This window comes from Coenobita brevimanus, chromosome 60 (assembly GCF_032717465.1).
Source record: "Coenobita brevimanus isolate Jiangsu-jjx chromosome 60, ASM3271746v2, whole genome shotgun sequence".
NCBI lineage: Eukaryota > Metazoa > Arthropoda > Malacostraca > Decapoda > Coenobitidae > Coenobita > Coenobita brevimanus.
In genome coordinates, this window is record NC_137013.1 from 36,879,372 (window position 1) to 36,898,221 (window position 18,850).

At 40.1% G+C, this 18,850-nt stretch overlaps 1 protein-coding gene across 1 annotated transcript in view; it reads left to right on the plus strand.

The window, feature by feature from the left end:
- The window catches only part of Cbp80 (Nuclear cap-binding protein subunit 1), a 35,487-nt gene extending 19,028 nt beyond the window's left edge, over window positions 1-16,459 (plus strand). Inside the window, exons 10-16 of the mRNA XM_080275025.1 lie at window positions 261-398; window positions 5,479-5,582; window positions 6,603-6,835; window positions 12,606-12,796; window positions 13,909-14,173; window positions 14,654-14,767; window positions 16,346-16,459. Coding sequence (XP_080131151.1) covers window positions 261-398; window positions 5,479-5,582; window positions 6,603-6,835; window positions 12,606-12,796; window positions 13,909-14,173; window positions 14,654-14,767; window positions 16,346-16,459 — 1,159 coding nt within the window. The remainder of the gene's footprint in view (window positions 1-260; window positions 399-5,478; window positions 5,583-6,602; window positions 6,836-12,605; window positions 12,797-13,908; window positions 14,174-14,653; window positions 14,768-16,345) is intronic.
- The last annotated feature ends 2,391 nt before the right edge of the window (window positions 16,460-18,850 follow it).

Consider the following 18,850-nt stretch of genomic DNA (forward strand, 5'->3'; position numbering starts at 1 on the left):
TCATCACTGTCAGTGCCTGATCATCAAAGATAATGATGGTTTTATTCTTGATGATGAAGACAAACAAAGATAGGCAGACAGACTGCTATACAGAGAGTTGAACTGTTTCTTTATCATATTATGTGTCTGTCATTCTAACAATCTTGCCATCTGTATCTCTGTCTGCCGTGTTTCTAACTACTGTAGGTATGGTATAGTAGGTATGAGGTATATCTTCATAGTAGAATATAAGCTGTCATAATGATTAATTGTATCCACAGATTTGTGAACTGGTTTGCATACCATCTGAGCAATTTCCAGTTCAAGTGGTCATGGGATGATTGGTTGGATGCTGCCCAGCTTGATCCCAGTCACCCTCGGGCCAAGTTTATCAGTGAGGTGCTGCTTAAGGCCATGAGGTAGGAGAACAGAGTTGTATAGGCAATGTAAATATGATTATTAGCTCTTTCATAGTCAGGATAGCTAGTCTCATACAGCTACTGTAATGCCAAGTGATATTATCTAAGGGTGACTCACTTTAGCCTGAGTGTTAATTCTGTCACCATTGATCATCTTATGGTTTGGACAGTGCTTTTGCAGTCCCAGGCTCATCAGAATGTGAAATCAGTAGATTGCAGGCTTACATTGCCCTTCTGCAGTCCATCTTCTTTCTTTTGGGGGATAGGGTAGTACAGTTAACCCTTATGTTAATACAGCTCTTTCTGCGACAGTTCAGCTCAACATTATTAAAGTTAGGAACTGATTCCACTCACTCGATATAGTGCTGCTTTGGGTGTCTGCCTTTTCCTCTCACCTTCCTTCTTTTTCTGTCGTTCTTTCCACTTCCTTCTGCCTACAGGTGACTTTACACTCCCTTGTCTGTCTTTCTCTCCTTCATTCTTTCCCCTTCCTTCTGCCTGTGGGTGACTCTACACTGAGTGACAAGCCAAATGGTTTCCTGTACACCAGGAAACCATTTACTACACTGGGTGGTAACCATTTAATCAAATTATGGTGCCTGATGGTTAAGTGGTTAATTAAGGCACTCCAGTTGGATTGAGCCTGTGTAAGTTTGTATCCAAGGAGTGGTTGGGGTTTATTGCTCACGTAATGCCACTCAGGGATAAGTGAGGCTGGTCACTCTCATCTTAAATATCAGGACCAGCTTGCCTAACCCTGGGTTCCTCTGCTCCTCATCAGGCAACATAGGATTGGATGATAGATGGATGGATGAATTGATTTAAGTTACACTTATATGATATTCATATTTATCAAAATTTCGCAATTCAGAATTAAGTAAGGAAAAGATATAAATATAATACGATTCGCCAAAATCTGAATACAGTGTGGTATAATGTTGAGTCCATGTCTAAAACTATACTTCACACAAAGACTTTGGTGTGGTTATGATACAATATTTTCACGAGTCTGAAAAACTGCATAGAACCCCATCCTTACCACTTTATTTGCATATGGCATTGCAAGATTTACCTTTTTTTTTACATACATACATACATACATCATCTAATCATGTGTTGCCCCATGAGGAATGTTGGAGCCTGGGACTAGGCAAGTTGGTCCTGACATTTAAGATGAGAGTGACCAACCTCACTCCTCCCTGAGAGGCATTACGTGAACAATAAACCCCAACCATCCCTTGGATATAAACCTACACAGGCTCAGTCCGGTTGGAGCACCTTAATTACCCATTAAACCACTAGGTGCTATAATTTGGTTATATAGGTACCACCCATGGGGATGAGGGTGGGTTCATGGAATGTGGGAAGTTTGAGGGGAAGAGCAGGGGAAGTCGTTGAGGCATTCAGTAGGAGGTGGGTGGATGTGGCGTGTTTGCAGGAAGTCCGGTACAGGGGTGGATCAGCCAGAAAGATTGTTGGGAAGGACTGTTGCTATAAGTTGTTTTGGCAGGGGGGGACAGACGGATATGGAGGTGTTGGTGTGATGGTTGCGGAGAAATGGGTGGAATATGTTATGAATGTTTTGAGAGTAAGCGATAGGATATTGGTAGTGAAAATTCTGTTGGGAAGAAAGATAGCTGTGATTATATCGGCATATGCTCCACAGGCAGGATTGGATGTATCAGAGAAAGATAGATTTTGGGATGATTTAATACGTGTAGTGGGTGGTATGCGGGATGATGAGATAGTGATTTTGGGAGGGGACTTAAATGGTCATGTAGGTGAAGCAGCACAAGGTTATGAAGGAGTGCATGGGGGATGTGCATATGGTCTAAGGAATGCAGAAGGGGAAAGGATACTCGAGTTTGGGGAGGCAACGGGCATGATTGTGTGCAACACATATTTTAGGAAAAGAGACAGTAGGTTAATTACGTATGAGTCTGGGGGAAATAGCAGTCAGATAGATTATTTTCTGGTTAGGAGGGCCGATAGAAGGTTAGTGAGGGATGTTAAAGTTATAGGAAGTGAGGAGTGTGTGCAGCAGCACAAACTATTGATTTGTGATATGGTGCTTAAAGAACAAGTGATGAAAAAGAGGACTTATGTACCTAGGAGGAAAATATGGAAGCTGAAAAACCAAGTAATAAGGGATGCCTTCTATAGCGAGTTGAGGAGAGTGGTGGCTGAACAGGGAGCTGTAGACAGAGGCGTTAATGAACAGTACAGAGCCCTCAAGAACAATTTCTTGAGAGTTACTGATGTAACATGCGGCTGGACAAGAGGACCACCAAGACATAAAGTAACTTGGTGGTGGGATGAGGGTGTAGAAGCTGCAATTAAGGAGAAAAGAAGGCTTTTCCGGGAATGGAAGAAGGGTGGTAGCAAAGAGGAATATTTGGCTGCCAAGCGTAGGGCTAGGAGAGAGGTATACAGGGCAAAGTCTGAGTCACAGAGACAATTACTTGATAACCTAAATCATGGGGAAAGGAAAAATATATTTAGGGTGGCAGGTCAGGTGAAGAGGGATAATCGGGATATCATAGGTGAGCAGTGTGTGAAGAATGATGAGGGAAGGGTAGTGGTGAACAGTGAGGATATTAAAGATGCATGGAGAGAGCATTATAACCGGTTGTTGAATGAGGAGTTTGACTGGGACAGGGAAGGTTTGGAGCCAGCAGATCCAGTGTCTGGCCCTTGGCCTTTGGTTGATACTGCTACTGTGAGTGAGGCAATAGGCAGGATGAGGGTGGGGAAGGCAGCAGGTGTGTCTGGGTTGACTGCCGAAATGTTGAAGGCCTCAGGCGATATAGGGGTGAGTTTAGTCACTGACCTGATAAATAGGATTATTTATGAGTGTGTTGTCCCAGATGATTGGCTGAAGAGTGTAATTGTAAATGTGTATAAAGGGAAGGGTGATGCCCTGGAAAGAGGAAATTATAGAGGTATAAAGCTTTTAAATCAGATAATGAAGGTAATGGAGAGAGTTTTAGAAGGTATGATTAGAGAAAGAGTGAATATTGATGAGATGCAATTTGGGTTTATGCCAGGTAGGGGGACCACTGATGCCATATTCATTGTTCGACAGCTTCAGGAAAAATATATTGGTAGGAGAAGGGATCTTTATTTTGTTTTTGTTGATTTGGAAAAGGCCTTTGACAGAGTCCCTAGAGAGATGGTGAAGTGGGCAATGAGAAAGCTTGGCTTGGAGGAGTGGCTGGTTAGGGTGGTTATGGCCATGTATGTGGGTGCTCACACCCAGGTGAGAGTGAATGGAGATTTGAGTGATGAGTTTTCCGTGAATGTTGGTGTGCATCAGGGGTCAGTCTTGAGTCCCATGTTGTTTATCATGGTACTTGAAGCCCTTTCACGTGACTTTAGAAACGGACTCCCGTGGGAGTTGTTGTATGCTGATGATTTGGTGTTGATTGCAGAGAATGAAAGGGAGGCGGAGGAAAGGTTTAGGAAGTGGAGAGATGGTATGGGGCAAAAGGGTTTAAGGGTAAATGCAGATAAAACAAAAGTGATGATGTCTAGGGTTGGTGGCGGTACTGTCAAAGACGAGGGAGAGTGGCCATGTGCAGTTTGCCACAAGGGCATGGGAAGTAATTCCATCTTATGCGGTGTGTGTGATAAGTGGGTGCATAAGAGATGTAGTGGTATCAGAGGTAGACTGCGAGATAATGCTGATTTTATGTGTACGGCGTGCCGGGGTGAGCAGGTGGAGATCGTCAGACGTGAAAGGATTGAACTTGCTGGTGAATCTCTTGAGTGTGTGGAAGAGTTTTGTTATTTGGGAGACATGTTGTGTGCTGGAGGTGGGGCTGGAGCTAGCTCTGTGGCTAGGGTGAGAAGTGGTTGGAAGAAGTTTAGGGAGCTCTTGCCTCTCCTGACATTGAGAGGGCTCTCCCTACGTGCTAAGGGGTCTTTGTATGCAGCATGTGTTAGGAGTGTAATGCTGTATGGCAGTGAGACCTGGGCAGTGAAGGAGGAAGACATTCGCCGGCTCAGACGTACAGAAATGACAATGATTAGGTGGATGTGCAGTGCGTCCCTGCGTCCAAGGCCTGGAGGGGCTGGGTTTACAATGGAAGAGTTGAGAGGTAGGATGGGACTGGAGTGTATTGGTGTTGTGATGAGGAGAGGTAGATTGAGGTGGTTTGGACATGTGGAGAGGATGGGGGGTGATAATTGGGTGGGGAAGGTGAGAAGTGTTAATATTGGGGGTGGGGCTATGAGGGGTAGACCGAGAAAGACATGGGACGAGGTCATTAAGTGTGACCTTAGGGTTAAGGGACTGAACAGGGAGGCTGCAATGGATCGTGCAGCTTGGAGAGCCGCCATTAGGTGACCAAGGCTGACACATGCAAGCATGTTGGAGCCTTTAAAAACAAAAACGAATAACGAAAACCCAGCACAGTAAATTGTTTCCCGTTTGGCTTGTCACTCAGTGTAGAGTCACCTGTAGACAGAAGGAAGAGGAAAAAAAGAAGGACATGAGAGGAAGGAAGGAAAGAAAGAAGGAGGAGAGGAAAGGGCAGTCACCTGAGAGCAGCACTATATCAAGCAAGTGGATGGTGATTGCCCCCACCTACCACTATACTAGTTTTGATAATTATGAGAATTATGTTAATTTTCAAGATATGATTCTCTGAAATGATCTGGCCCCCTTTGCTACTGCAGGAAGTGAATTGTTTCATCTGACCCAGATCAGCCTCTTGGATGAACCTCATGGATGTAGTGATGTATTTCTTTGTGTATTCATGCTACCACCATAAGATTTTTGCTCAACTTAGGAAGGCTGTCAAGTAGTGAAGGGGTTAATTGGTTAATTAAGACTGTACTTTGCCCCTCCAGTTTAGAAAGTCTTGTGAGCTGGATAAAGTAGTCTGTTGGTATCAAAAGTATAATTAAAATGTAGGTCATGAAGAGCTGCTATGTGAAGGATGGGAATGTTATAGTATTGTCCTTTTTCGACACTGAGCCACATGAAATAAGCTGCAAAAGGACAAAACTGGGCCAAGTTAAGGAGAAAGAACTGTAAATGTTACTGTCCCTCACGTCCTGTGCATTTATTCCCCAGGCTGTCATATCGTCAGAGGATTGCCGAGGTGGTGCCTGAACAGTTCGACTGCTTTGTACCCCAGAAACCAGAGCCTGTATATAAGTTTTCTGTTGACTCCACAGGTGAGATTGTACTTCTGATGAGACTGAACCTGGTTTGTTGTGTAATATTCAGTAGTTAATTCTTCACTATTTAATGCCTTTTTTTTTATTATTATTATTATAGTATTATTTTTATTTATTTGTTTTATGATGAAGCCTTGAGGAAATTATAAAAAATACTGCCTGTGTATTGTGATAAGTGAGACTACCTCTGGTTGTGCTTGCTATTTGTAAGATGCAGTAAGTTTTTGTTAAATGTTGCCTTTTTCATTTCCTTTTTTGCAGTTAAATTCACAGTAAATTGCCTAAAGATTGCCTGTTAGTTCCATTGCTACTTGTAAATGTGGTTTACTAATACTGTGGATGTTTACATGTATCTTAATGTATTGTAAAGCTGTGTCTTTGATAGTGGAATCACTTACCTGTACAGTAAATCATTATTTTCTTGCCAGTGTGGATGTTCCTTATTGCTCTTAATATTGCACCAGTTTCCCTCTGTATATAGTATCAGTTGTTTGGATAATGTTGTGTTATTTTGGAACATTTCCTTGATTTTTATTGGGAACTGCCAGTAACATTTTTTGATACCTGTGCAGCACTTTCAGAATCTAGCTGATGTAAGAAGGCTCTGTGATTGCTTCTTTGGCTTATTATTATTATTATTTGGGCATGATGATACTTCTGAAGAATTTGGTTCTGAAATAACATTGGCTTGGATAATACCACTTCTGCATTTATTTTAACAGTAATTTAATATGCATCATATTAACATTATTTTAATTTTGGAGGAAGAGAAATAGCTGCCAGTCTTTTAAATTTTGAGGAAGAGCAGTTTTCAGTCTTGTGTAGTACCAGTATGTTTTACAGAGCATTATTTCACTCAGGAATGTCATATGCCTGTAATATATATTATCATGCCAAAAGAGGGTCCACATCAGACCAGGAACATTTTATCTTCCTGGTAAAACATTTCAGTACTGTATATAGATATAATTTTTCCATTCATTTTCTTATCTGTTTTTCTCTTCTTACCCCTAACAGCGGACCTTCCTGGTACAGACACTGCTCACCGACTAGAAGGAGTAGTTCGGGCTAAGGGGTCACCAAGTGAAGTGGTTGGTGCGCTGGCAGAGTTGCCAAACCCACTGCGAGAGAGTGATGATACTGACCCGCCCTACAACCCATTACAGATCCAGGTCTTTGTGCAGACACTCCTCCACCTCGGCTCAAAGAGTTTCTCCCATGCTTTCGCTGGCATCTCCAAGTTCCTCAAGGTTGGTACTTGAATAGTAACACCGTAGCATGGTTTTTTCTAACCTGACAGCAATCATTAACCCCTTTCAGCCCAGTAGTTGGCAATATGTTTTCAGATAGGAGTCCATTAACCTGACAGTGATCACTAACCCCTTTCAGCCCAGTAGTTGGCAATATGTTTTCAGATAGGAGACCATTTTGACTAGTAACCAAGGAGACTAATTCCTACCAAATTACTGTACTAAGGCTCCTTGAATTTTGTTTAGTAAGACTAAGTTCACCATATAACTCCTCTCAGTCCAGTAGTTGCCAGTATGTATTCAGGTGGGAGGCCAGTTTGACTAGTAACCTAGAAGAGTTATTCCTAATGACTAAGGCTTGTTATATTTCATCCAGCCATGCTTAAGTTGTGGGAGTGACTCAGTTACTACTCCAATAATTTGTTATGGTTTTTATGACTGTTTACCACTTTGAGATGGAATGAATTTATTTATTTTCTTGATGATACATGCTGCTTGAAAATTGATACTGTACAGTCATCCCTTATTTTTAACAGGGGTTAGGTTACAAAAAATATCGCAGATACTTTCATGAAGTATACTCTTCGTGGTGAATGATTTTTATTAACTGTGTGGTGTCTGGCGTATGGAAGCCAGCTGTCCTTGCTGCATCGTATGTAAAATAAAAATGTAAAGGCTTAAAAACTGAAAAAACTATGGAATAACAGAGCAAGTGCTGTGTAAATTAGCTTTGAAAATATTAGTGCACAGAATGAAAATAAAATGGATATACAGTAGGATTACAGTACAGTCATATGTATTGTTTACATGTTTTATTCACCATTCAAATGGTGTTGCTTCATCTTGTTCCTCTTCCCTGCCTCCCATACTGATTGAGCTTTTGATGATGATGAAGTGTCAGTGAGATGATAATGTAATGATGCATTAGTTGATGGTGAAAAGATAACATGACAGTGAGATGATGTGGTGATGATGATGATGATGATGATCATCATCATCATCATCATCATCATCATCAAGCAAAGCCACCTTTTCTACTGATCAAAACTCCTTGGTAAAATACGGTAATGGTTTAGATGAAACAACAGCAAGACCTAACTAATTCACTTCTTATTTTTCTGGATTGTTTTATATATTCCTCTGATTATTTGTATTGGTAAATAATAGATGAATGGTGATTTTCTTTTCCTGTTGTTTTTGTTCATGATTTGCTTTACTGACATGTGTTGTTTCCCTGGTGTAATAGTAGATACTTATGAAAACCAACTTTAATGTACCAGAATTCATTTGCATTTGCAACTATGAAGGGGGGATTAGATTGTCAAGTTAGATTAGGTTAGGTTTAGGTTGGTATAGGTTGTTGGGTTATATTACAGTAGGTTTGGTTAGGTTAGGTTGCATTATTATGTTAGGTTACGTATATGTTAAGTTAGTTTAGATGAGCTAATGTGAAGTTTAATATTTTATGGTGTTATTTAATGTTAACACTGTTCCGGGGCAGCCTTGTGTAACTTTTCTACCCTGTTCCCGGGCGGGGGGGGGGGAGTTTCCAATGAGTTCTTCACATTTTTGTGCCATGTATTTGAGCCCTGAAAAATCGCTACAACAAATGACACACCAACACGTGATTGGCCAGGAATAACATTCAGATAGCCATCCATCATCCAATCCTACATTGCCCCATGAGGAGCGTAGGAGCCCGGGGCTAGGCAAGTTGGTCCTGACATTTAAGATAAGAGTGACATTAAATTTTGCTAGATTTAACCCCTTAACCGCGGGGCGTCACTTTCGTGACGCTTGGGAGCAAGGGATCATACCGCGGGGCGTCGCTTTTGTGATTCTGTGTTATTTTGAATTCACCCGGGCTTTCAAGTGGGGGCTTGTATCATCTATCAGTACTGACAATGTCCAACACTAGTCAGCACTCCTAATCTCATCTGTACTCCCATCCATTGTTGACAATTTAGCCATTTCTCCCTGTTCTTGACTCCCCTCCCTACCCCCCCTCCATTACCCTATCCTCTCGCCTGCCCGGCCATGCTACGCTAAGTAAATCTTCCCTGGAATTTTTCACTGATTTCATCCATTGAAATAAGCCCTATGTCGTATTCTTATACCAAATAATATATACAAGAAAGAAATCAGGTAAGTGAGAGTGCCATACACCTGGAATTGGCTAATTATCACCTGACAACACCTCACGTGCACTCGTTCGCTAATTTTCGCTGTTTTTTTCCACTTGAAATATGCCGTATAATCTATTTTCGTAATAAATATACATGTAAGGAGAGAAGGGAGAGGCCTAAGTGATATTTACATTCACCTGGAACTACCTAATTTATAATGTATTGTCTAGATTTCCTGCCAATCATATCAGTGCTACACAAAGCTGTTTCAAGATTTAACATTGGTAGCTCTGATTATATATCTCCTAAGTAGGCCTCTAATCTATTTTCGTAATAAATATACTTGTAAGGAGGGAAGGAGAACCCTAAATGATATTTACATTCACCTGGAACTACCAAATTTATAATGTATTGTCTAGATTTCCTGCCAATCATATCAGTGCTAGACTTAGCTGTTTCAAGAAGTAATATTGGTAACTCTGAATAACCCCTAAAGCAGGCCTCTAGGCTGCGTTATCAGTGTACTGTCATCTTCCGAAGTGAGAGGACGTATGTTTCATCTTGCTGACTTCAAGGCCTTTTTTCACCCCCATGCAAATGGCTCTGTGACCTTTACCCCCTACTAAACCTCGTGTGGAAAGAGGTAAAGGGCTGACAATTGATAAAAGAGTGACTACGATCTTTCTATTGAGTAAAACAGTGCAAGTGGAATTGTAAATAATGTGTAAATAATGTGTAAACAGCAAGTGAAAGTAATGAATGTAAATATACGTGAACAATGGAAAATAGTTTTATAAGTTATTTCAAGTGACAGTGCATAACACTGTAAATAAAATAGAAATGTAAATAACGTAAATAAAATAGAGATCGTAAATAGAAATGTAAATGAGTAGTATTATAAGAATATGAGTATATACCCTAGGAGTAATGAAAGTGAGTTTCACTCTAGCATGTCTGAATGCTATGAGTTATGAGAGTGAAGATGAAAGTGACATTCACTCTCAATGCCAGTATACTGTACAGGACGAGAAAGTGAATGCTACGTATTTTACTGAAAGAAATTGAATCCCTACAGTGACAATAAACTAATACTACTGAAGGAAACTTATGGATAAAGACTGTAGATATATATAAGTGTTATATAGTAATAGAAATATAAAGTGTGAGGGTTTTATGAATAATAAATGACAGACTACCATGAGCGAACTAGTGCCAGTGCGACGATCAGACGCGCTCGTAATTTCCATTGCTTTCACAGTGTTTTTTTTTGAGTATGGATCCCAAACTACTTGAAAATTGTAGAATAGTGTTTATAGTGTTTGTATCTGGCTGTGGTAATCATATTACGGGTTGTTGGGAAGTGTAAAGTGGAGACTTCGTTACCCTACTTCAGAGGTCTCCACAAGTCCTACGGTAACGGACGAAGGCTCAACAATCATTCCAGGAGAAAGCTGAAGGTATGTGCCATAAGCATATGTAATTTTATTATTCTAGGACTAATAACTGATTTTTGGCAAATATTTTTTGAGAGTCTGTCGGAGCCCAAATAACCCCGCGGCACACGCAAGTAATTGGTAAACAAGCCCGCGGTGTAGGGGTTAAGTACATTTTAGTTAGTAGCCAACAGTACGTTTGAGAGACAACTCACGTCAGGAAAGCAAAATATGGATATAACCAAGAAGAACATAAAATCATTGGAAAAACAATCATTGACCTCAATAAAAACTATTAGAAAAATGTAGATCACGTATAGGAGGAAGAGGAACAAAATTGATAAGGTATTTTTGTTACTTAAAGTAAACCATTACCCTCTCCTCTCTCATTTAGGGACTTTTGCCGCACTGTTAGACTTTGCTGAGGCAGGTTGGCGTTGCTTTAGAACCATAATACCCCAATAAAAGTACAATATACAAAACCCTGGTTAGAGATCACAGTAGGGCGTCATGTGAGAAAGGTTGGCTTTGGAGGGGGTTTGGCAGTTTACACCAGTGACGCATTGTGGTCAAGTGCAAAAACTTTAATGGTGTGAGATTTGAAATTCAGCCACCAGAAAAAAAATCCCCAGACCAAAAAATATGTATGATTGAATCTGCAAACAAAACTCCTATGTATAATAAGGGATGAATGAACATTCTTTTACAGGTCTTTATATTAAACACTGACTTTTAATTTTATTTCTTTCTTTTGGAAAAAAATGCTCTTGGAACAAATCAGAGTGACACTATTTGATTTTCATTCCTCAAAAAGGAACTCTCTGCCACAGTTCACAGTTAGTTCATATTCTATAGCAGAAAGTATAACTAACTCACTGCTGTGGCCGTGATGAGGGATGGGAAACCTCTTGGTGCCTGGGGGATTCACACAACTCTAGAATCCTGTGAGAAGTAATGGTGGCATATGGTGGAGAGAGGGCAGCCTCATGGCAGAGGATTGGATGACATGGAAGCAGTTTGTTGATGGCCACCATCTCCAAGATCAAGGCATCTGGCTATGGATAGTAACTAGATAGGCAGTTAGACCTATTCTTGTGGCATTTATTTTGCTGTTTGACCAGTTACTTGAGGTGCTAGTGGGCAGCAAGAACAGGTGCAAATCCTTGTGCTGCAAAAGATGCAAATGGTTAAGTAGATGAGAAAAATAATAATTAAAGACAAATTCTCCATGTACTTTCCTCAATGACTAGAGATTGGAGGCACCATTGGGCACTAAAAAGGAGCCCCAGACATTTGTGTTGTGAGAAATGCATGGGGTTAGTAGGGGAAAAAAATTATTACCCCTTCATTTTTTTTTTATCAGTTTATTCTTCCTGCTTCCAAATGATTTTGCACAAGGGTGGAGTCAAAGGCTTTTCGTCTCATTAACTCTCCTCCTCTTACTGACTCCCTTCAGCCTCTGTCTCTTCGTCGCACTGTTACATCTTTATCTCTTTTCTATCGCTACTTTAATGATCACTGCTCCTCTGAACTGTCTGCTTGCATTCCTCCACCTCTACAACGGGCGCATAGCACCCGTCTGGCAGCAAACTCTCATCCCTTTTCTGTCCAACTCTCTAATGCAAGAGTTAACCGTTACTCCCAGTCTTTCATTTATGCAACAGGTCAGCTCTGGAACTGTCTCCCTTTGTCTGTATTTCCTGCTGCCTATGATCTCCAGTCTTTCAAACGCAGTGTGTCCAGGCATTTCAAAATGATCTGATCTTGAATTTGGCTCTCTATTGTATTTTGTTTTTTTCTTGGAGGGAACTGTTACTGCGGGCTCATGGCCTTTGGTTCCTTCTTCCTCGCATTAAAAAAAAAAAAAAAAAAAAGTAGAATAGAACACATACTGAGCAGTTTACTATATCCAATAACTCCAATTTAAGTATCTCTCCTGAGGTAAATACAATCATCTAAAGGTAGTAAGAATTATATTAAAAAATATGTTGTCAGTGAAGGAGTTCAAAGAGACAGATTCCCTCTTTAATCATAGGTATTTAGGGTACTAATGAACAGCCAGGATGAGGCCCAGGTGCTTGTATGATGTGGGATGCAAAGCTTTTTGTGGGGAAGTGTTGAAAGGTGATTATTAGTGGGAAATAAATTCAGTATGATAGTTGATTTTAAAAAGTACAGATGCACCCATCACATATTTTCCTACTCAACCAGGTGTTTGAGGCGCTTGTGGGTACTCATGAGGAGGCGCAGATGCTTGTGCTACGAGAGATGCATGAGGTGTGGTCAACTCACCAACAGATGATGGTCATGCTGGTGGACAAGTTCCTCCGCACGCAGATCGTTTCATGTGCCTCTGTAGCTAACTGGGTCTTCAGCAAGGAAATGGTTCCAGAGTTTACTAAGTGAGTCATATACATTTATCTTCATCATCATCGTCACCACAGGCACCATTGTTTGTATTGTCATTACAAACGCCAGTGTTATCATTGAATCTGTACATTTAATCATCATTGTAACCATACCCTACCAGTTTTCAGTGGAGTCAGAAATCATCATCATCATCATTGTCGTCGTCATCTGTACTTTTAATCATCATTGTAACCATACCCTACCAGTTTTCAGTGGAGTCAGAAATCATCATCGTCATCGTCGTCGTCGTCATCTGTACTTTTAATCATCATTGTAACCATACCCTACCAGTTTTCAGTGGATTCAGAAATCACCATCGTCGTCGTCGTCATCGTCATTGTCCTCCTCATCATCATCATCATCATCATCATCATCATCATCATCATGACCTCCTTTCCCACCTTAGGACAGGGTGAGGAGTAGCAACATCCAGACAGCCTAAGTTTGCCCAGTTCAATGGGCCACGCTTCCGTTCACTCATCATTCAAGCCGAAGGAATCCTGGCTCGATCAGATAGGTCAAAAAAAGTTTCACCACTTTCTGTAGCTTCACATACCTAACTGATAGAGTCAGTCCGAATGCTGTCACGTTAAAAAGGGGTGCCAAATCCCTGGTTATGCGCTTCACACAAAATTCATCCAGCCAGCTTGTCAGTCCTTTAGCCTCACCAACTTTCCTACCTCTCTTCCTCACACACTCATCCACCATAACCTTCCACCTGCAATATACAAGTCAAATAAGTAGAAGCTGCTAACAGTGTCTGGGTATGTACGAAACTGTAAAAGTCATCATGTATGTTTTATTGTTACTACCAGAAAAGTTTATTCAGATGAAGAGACCATCCCAGTTGTGAAAAAGTTAATGAAAAATACATTTAACAGTTCAAAAATTCTTTCCAGAGCCAAATAACATTGTGTGGAGATAGCAGATATTAGATGATCAAAGGCCTCATTAAAATCAAGGAATCACTTTTAATTACCGGCAGTAAGTTTTGAACTTCTTTCTGTTTTTTTCAGTATCAGTGTTCCTTGAAGATAGCAAAGAACCTTGATTTGTGGCAGAACTCCAATCCTTGCAATGATTATTGTACCCCTTTACTGTATAGGAACTACATCTGGGAGATCCTTCATGGAACAATTAGGAAGATGAACAAGCATGTAAATCGACTGCAGCGAGAGGTGAATGAGGCAAGGGAGAGACGTGCTGGCAATGACTCAGATGATACCTCAGACTCGGATGATGAGGAGCGGGCACAACAGCAACAGCAGCAACAGCGTCCACGGCCCAGCGAAGAGGAGATTGAACGCATGGAGGAAAAGTTGGAGGCGGCACAGGCTGACCAGAAGAATTTGTTCCTCATCATATTCCAGGTGAGAGCCAGTTTACTTCACCCCATTCTGAGGTAGGAAAAACAGGTCAGGGAGATGGTGAGGGTGATAATGATGGGATTCGGTGAAGGTCACAGTTACACTTCTTCATAGCTTGCCGAGTACCGTACTGTACAATGTAAATCACTTCAGTCAAGTAATTCCCCCACTACCATCGTACAGTTTTCGCTTAACTTACGGAAGATATTGAGTAGTGAAGGAGTTATTTAAGGCTGTATATAACCCCTTTATGTTAAAAATATCCGAAACTGAAGAAAATCACATGGCAGTATTAAAAGTAAAGTGATAAAGTGACAAAAAACACTAATTTCTGACTTCAGAAAAGCTTTATTGCCACAGGGAACCTTTGATGAATGGTAATTAATTCATCAGCAGCTTACAGTAGGCATCTCTAAATGAAACAACTTATACAATGACTGCCTGTACCTTATACGTGAATGTGTAGCTACTTTCATTTTGCAGCGGTTCATCATGATTCTGTCAGAGCATCTGGTTCGCTGCGACACAGATGGCCGAGACTTCAACACACACTGGTACCGCTGGACTGTTGGCAGACTCCACCAGATCTTCATGATGGTTAGTCGTGCCTGCCACATTGTTGTCTTCATCATTATCATCATCATCATTATTATTATCATCATCATCGCAGAGTCCCCTTGTTCGAAAGGGAAAAAGAAAGTACAGTATGGATGTTGGAGAACTATCAACAGCATGCTCAATGAAATTGTCCAGACATTCATTCACATATTGTACAAGGCTTCATAATTCTGACTTCACTTCCCAGGCCTAATTGAAGATTTTGTATATTATGTTTTTTCTTTGCTTTTAGAGCCTATCTCACCCCATTGTTAATTTGGGAATTAGGGTTGTGATGATGATGATGGTTATTACTTTTTCTTATGCACTGTAAGGAAATTTAAGTTGTTTTATTTTGTGGGAAATGAGGTCTTTTAGTAATCCACTTCCCTCTCTTCTTCAGCAGCACAGGTGGAATGATATCTAACTCTTGATTGCTTTCTTATTGTAGGTCCTTACAGGAAACTAAACCCTCTCAGGGTTTGAAAACTGGATGATTCTTAAGCTGTAAACAGTAAGCAGGATCATGATTTTTACTCTTTTTTAACTAATGCTCTTTCTGTAATGGAATGGATATTGTAAAACTAAGAACATGCTCAAAAACTACATTCTTTGGTTTGTCATCTTTGCTGTGGCAGCATATTGAAGTATATTAACCAGATCATTTTGAAGAAAAAAAGTATTATATCTTACTGAGATCTAACAGAAGTAGACTGACCGAGCTTGCTGTTTGTTAGCACAGCCAAGCTTGATAAAATTGACAGAACTGCCTTATATAGCAAGAGTTGACGAAAGTGAAGGAAAAAATAGGGCGGAAGTGTGTATGTCATATGATATACCCTGCTTTCTAAGAATTAAGGGCCCTGGATGTTTTGCTGCCTTATCCAAAATCCATTTTGTACCCTCCTCACCCCTGCTGTCCTCTTTACATGACCCTATGCACCATCCCCCCACACAAATATTGGGTGTGCTGCATTCACAGTTGTAAGAAAGCTCATTGAGTATGAATGCATTTCATACTTTAATTCCTAATTTTTAAAACAACAGACTTCATGTCTCTTTAACATGCATGTAATCACTCAGTGAGGGAGGTCATTCATACATATGAAATCCATCCACTCTGTAATCTAGCATTACCACATAAGGAGGTGAGGGTGACCAGTCACTCACTCCTTAGTGGCATGTGATTGATACATCTAAATCACCCCTTCGAATTAGTTGCTTATGGTCCTCATCTGGTTGGAATGCCTTAACTCACAAGACCACCAGACATTTAAATACTGAATGAGTGTCAGGGGACTGAGTAGCTTTGCCCTTCACCCCTACACTCCTATTTATACAGGGCAAACTGGGATTGGATGATGACTGGAATAAGGGCAACAGGCATATTGCACTTCACTGGCACCCAAAACAAAGATCCACGGTTACTCTTTCTTTGTGTAACAGAAAATTGTCTCATTGAGAGAGGGGAAGGAACTTAAGTGCAGCAGGGGAATCACGTGAAAGTTATGAAGACCCGAGAGGACTGACCCATCTGAGGCTTGATGGTAACCAAACTTCTTATCTCCATCCCCACAGCACAACACCCAGGTGGAGCGGTACAGTCAGACCCTCAGTACACTGCTCTTCACTCAGGACCTGGACCCTCATATCCTCGATGCCTTCAACCAGTTTGTGGCACTCCGCTCATAGGCCAGGCATTTATCCATCAATTTCTGCAACCTTCAGTCTTGTATCATCACCCAGGTATTCATTCTAACATCTCATTCCATCAGTTTTCCTTTTACTGTATATGCTTTAATTTTCTTCAGTTTTTTCTTCCATTTTCCATTTTCTTGTGATCTTTGTTTTGGTACACCATTTGGTTTATCCAGACATGAACATCTCTCTCTTTCACCATTTTATTTGACCCCATTCCATAATTTTTTCTCTTGTTGAACTTAGCCTTTCCACTGACAATGTTTTTATACCATACCCAGGTTGTCAGCCCCCTCTTTCCTTTCTCCATACCCTAATTTCTTAGTTTCTTTTTTTTTGTGTGGACATCATGCTCTTCTATATGAGCTGGAATAAATTTGCCTTTTGTCCTGTCAGGCCCTTGTTGATCTTCATACAGTAAAGTACTTATTCCATATTATCATTCTTTACTTGTATCTTCATTTGTAAGAAAATTATTGCTATGTTGTTGCACTTCATGCACAAAGTAGAATATCTTTAGCAATTCCATTCCCCTTTCTCATCCTTTCCCCATCTCCATTGTTTTACTGATTGGCTCTTTCTTTTCCCCTCCTGTCATGTTTCTCACATTGTTCACATCATGTTTATGTGTGTGTACTGATTTGTATATAGGGTGAGTGTAAGTGTGCAATTTAATGATAAAGGAAACCAACCTGTTTAATTTAGTACTATATCTTCTCATTGTTTGTATGGCATAGTCCATTTGTAATGAGCACGAGAATTACAATACAGGTATTTCTGTTGGAAGTGATAGTGTATCATCTTTAATCATGTCATAGTAATTTAAGAGTAAGTTGTTTTAATAAGACTAGTACAGACTCAAGGAAAAAACTTCATGATCTGATGTGCAACTATGAAATCATTTATTTGTTGCAATTGTGTGTCATTTTTCATGTGTGAGAAACTGTATACTGTACGTTGATAATGTGATTTGGGTCTGACAAATAGTGTTTTTTGTGGACTGTTAATTTTATAAAATGTTTCAGGCCATTGTTTTATGTATGGCAACAAGTATGCCAGCAACATTGCGTATACTTAACATGCTGAACCCAGAGAGATGTGTATACTTCAGTGACTCATATAAATGTTTTGAAAAGTGTTTAATTATGTGCTGGTTTATTTTTGAGCTAGCCAGTGTGCATATTAGTACTGGTCGTTGTGCTGCACTGAAAAGAATGTTACAGGTCTAGACAAGGTATAAGAAAGTGGAGGATTATTATGAAGTGCTGACAAGATATTGCAGGAGGAGTGTCCACCATACTGATCTGTAATATTTATTGCTTACATCATGGTACAGTACAGTATCTTCAAGACAGTTGTTGATATCAGAGTTTATTATTCTCCTTCTTGGATAAATGAATATCTGGTAACACATTTATGTGGTACTGAACTGTGTATCATATAATAGGACTGATCCTGTTATGTATCACCAATATGATGTATTTCCTGTTGGAGTTAAATGCTTTTGTTAAAGCTCCTGTAATGATTACAGATAGTGCATTGCAGTGCAAACAACATACTGTAATATGGTTGCAAAATATTTTCACATAATTTAAAATACAGGTATATATGTTTGTCCTTTATGCATATGCCTGAACTTTAACCCCTTCAATCCAGTATCATATCGTATCGTTTATAAAGGCTCCAACGTGCTTGCATGCATCAGCCTTGGCCACCAAATGGTAGCTGTCCACATTGTTCAGTCTCTGGCAGCTTCCCAGTTCTGGGAAGCTGCTAGAGAATGTACAATATTTTATATTTTATTCCTGCTGTCTCCATGGGTGATGCATATTCAGTTTATTTTTTATTTATTTATTTTTATTTATTTTTTTATTTTTTTACCTGGAGGGTTAGATACAGCTTTCTTTTAACTCTTCACTACCATATGGCTCTCCTATGCTGAAAAAAGTCTGATACCAGCCAGAATAAACAATAAAAAGACCACTGGATTCATTGGGTTAAACATTACAGGTATATTTGTACCTAAGCAGCAGCTGTTTTCAGCTTTCTCATTTTGTCTGTGCATTACAGTAAGTCCTTGTTATAGTTGTTTTTTGTCAAAGTTTCATAGAAATTTCATGCCAGAGTTCTGTTGATAACCATAAAGCTGATATACCAGTTCTCTAGGGTACATTACCATCTTTGTGGAAAGTACTGTATTGAGCTATTTTTGAACCCATCCCTACTTATAACAAGGACTGTCTGTATGTGGGGTGACATGGAAGTAAAAAGGTGCACTTCAAAACATTACAAGAGTGTGCAGTATACTGGTACTGGTATATGAATTAATCCCTTTAAACCTGATTACTTTTTCAAGTACTTCATTCAGTTGCTTGCAGTAATTTG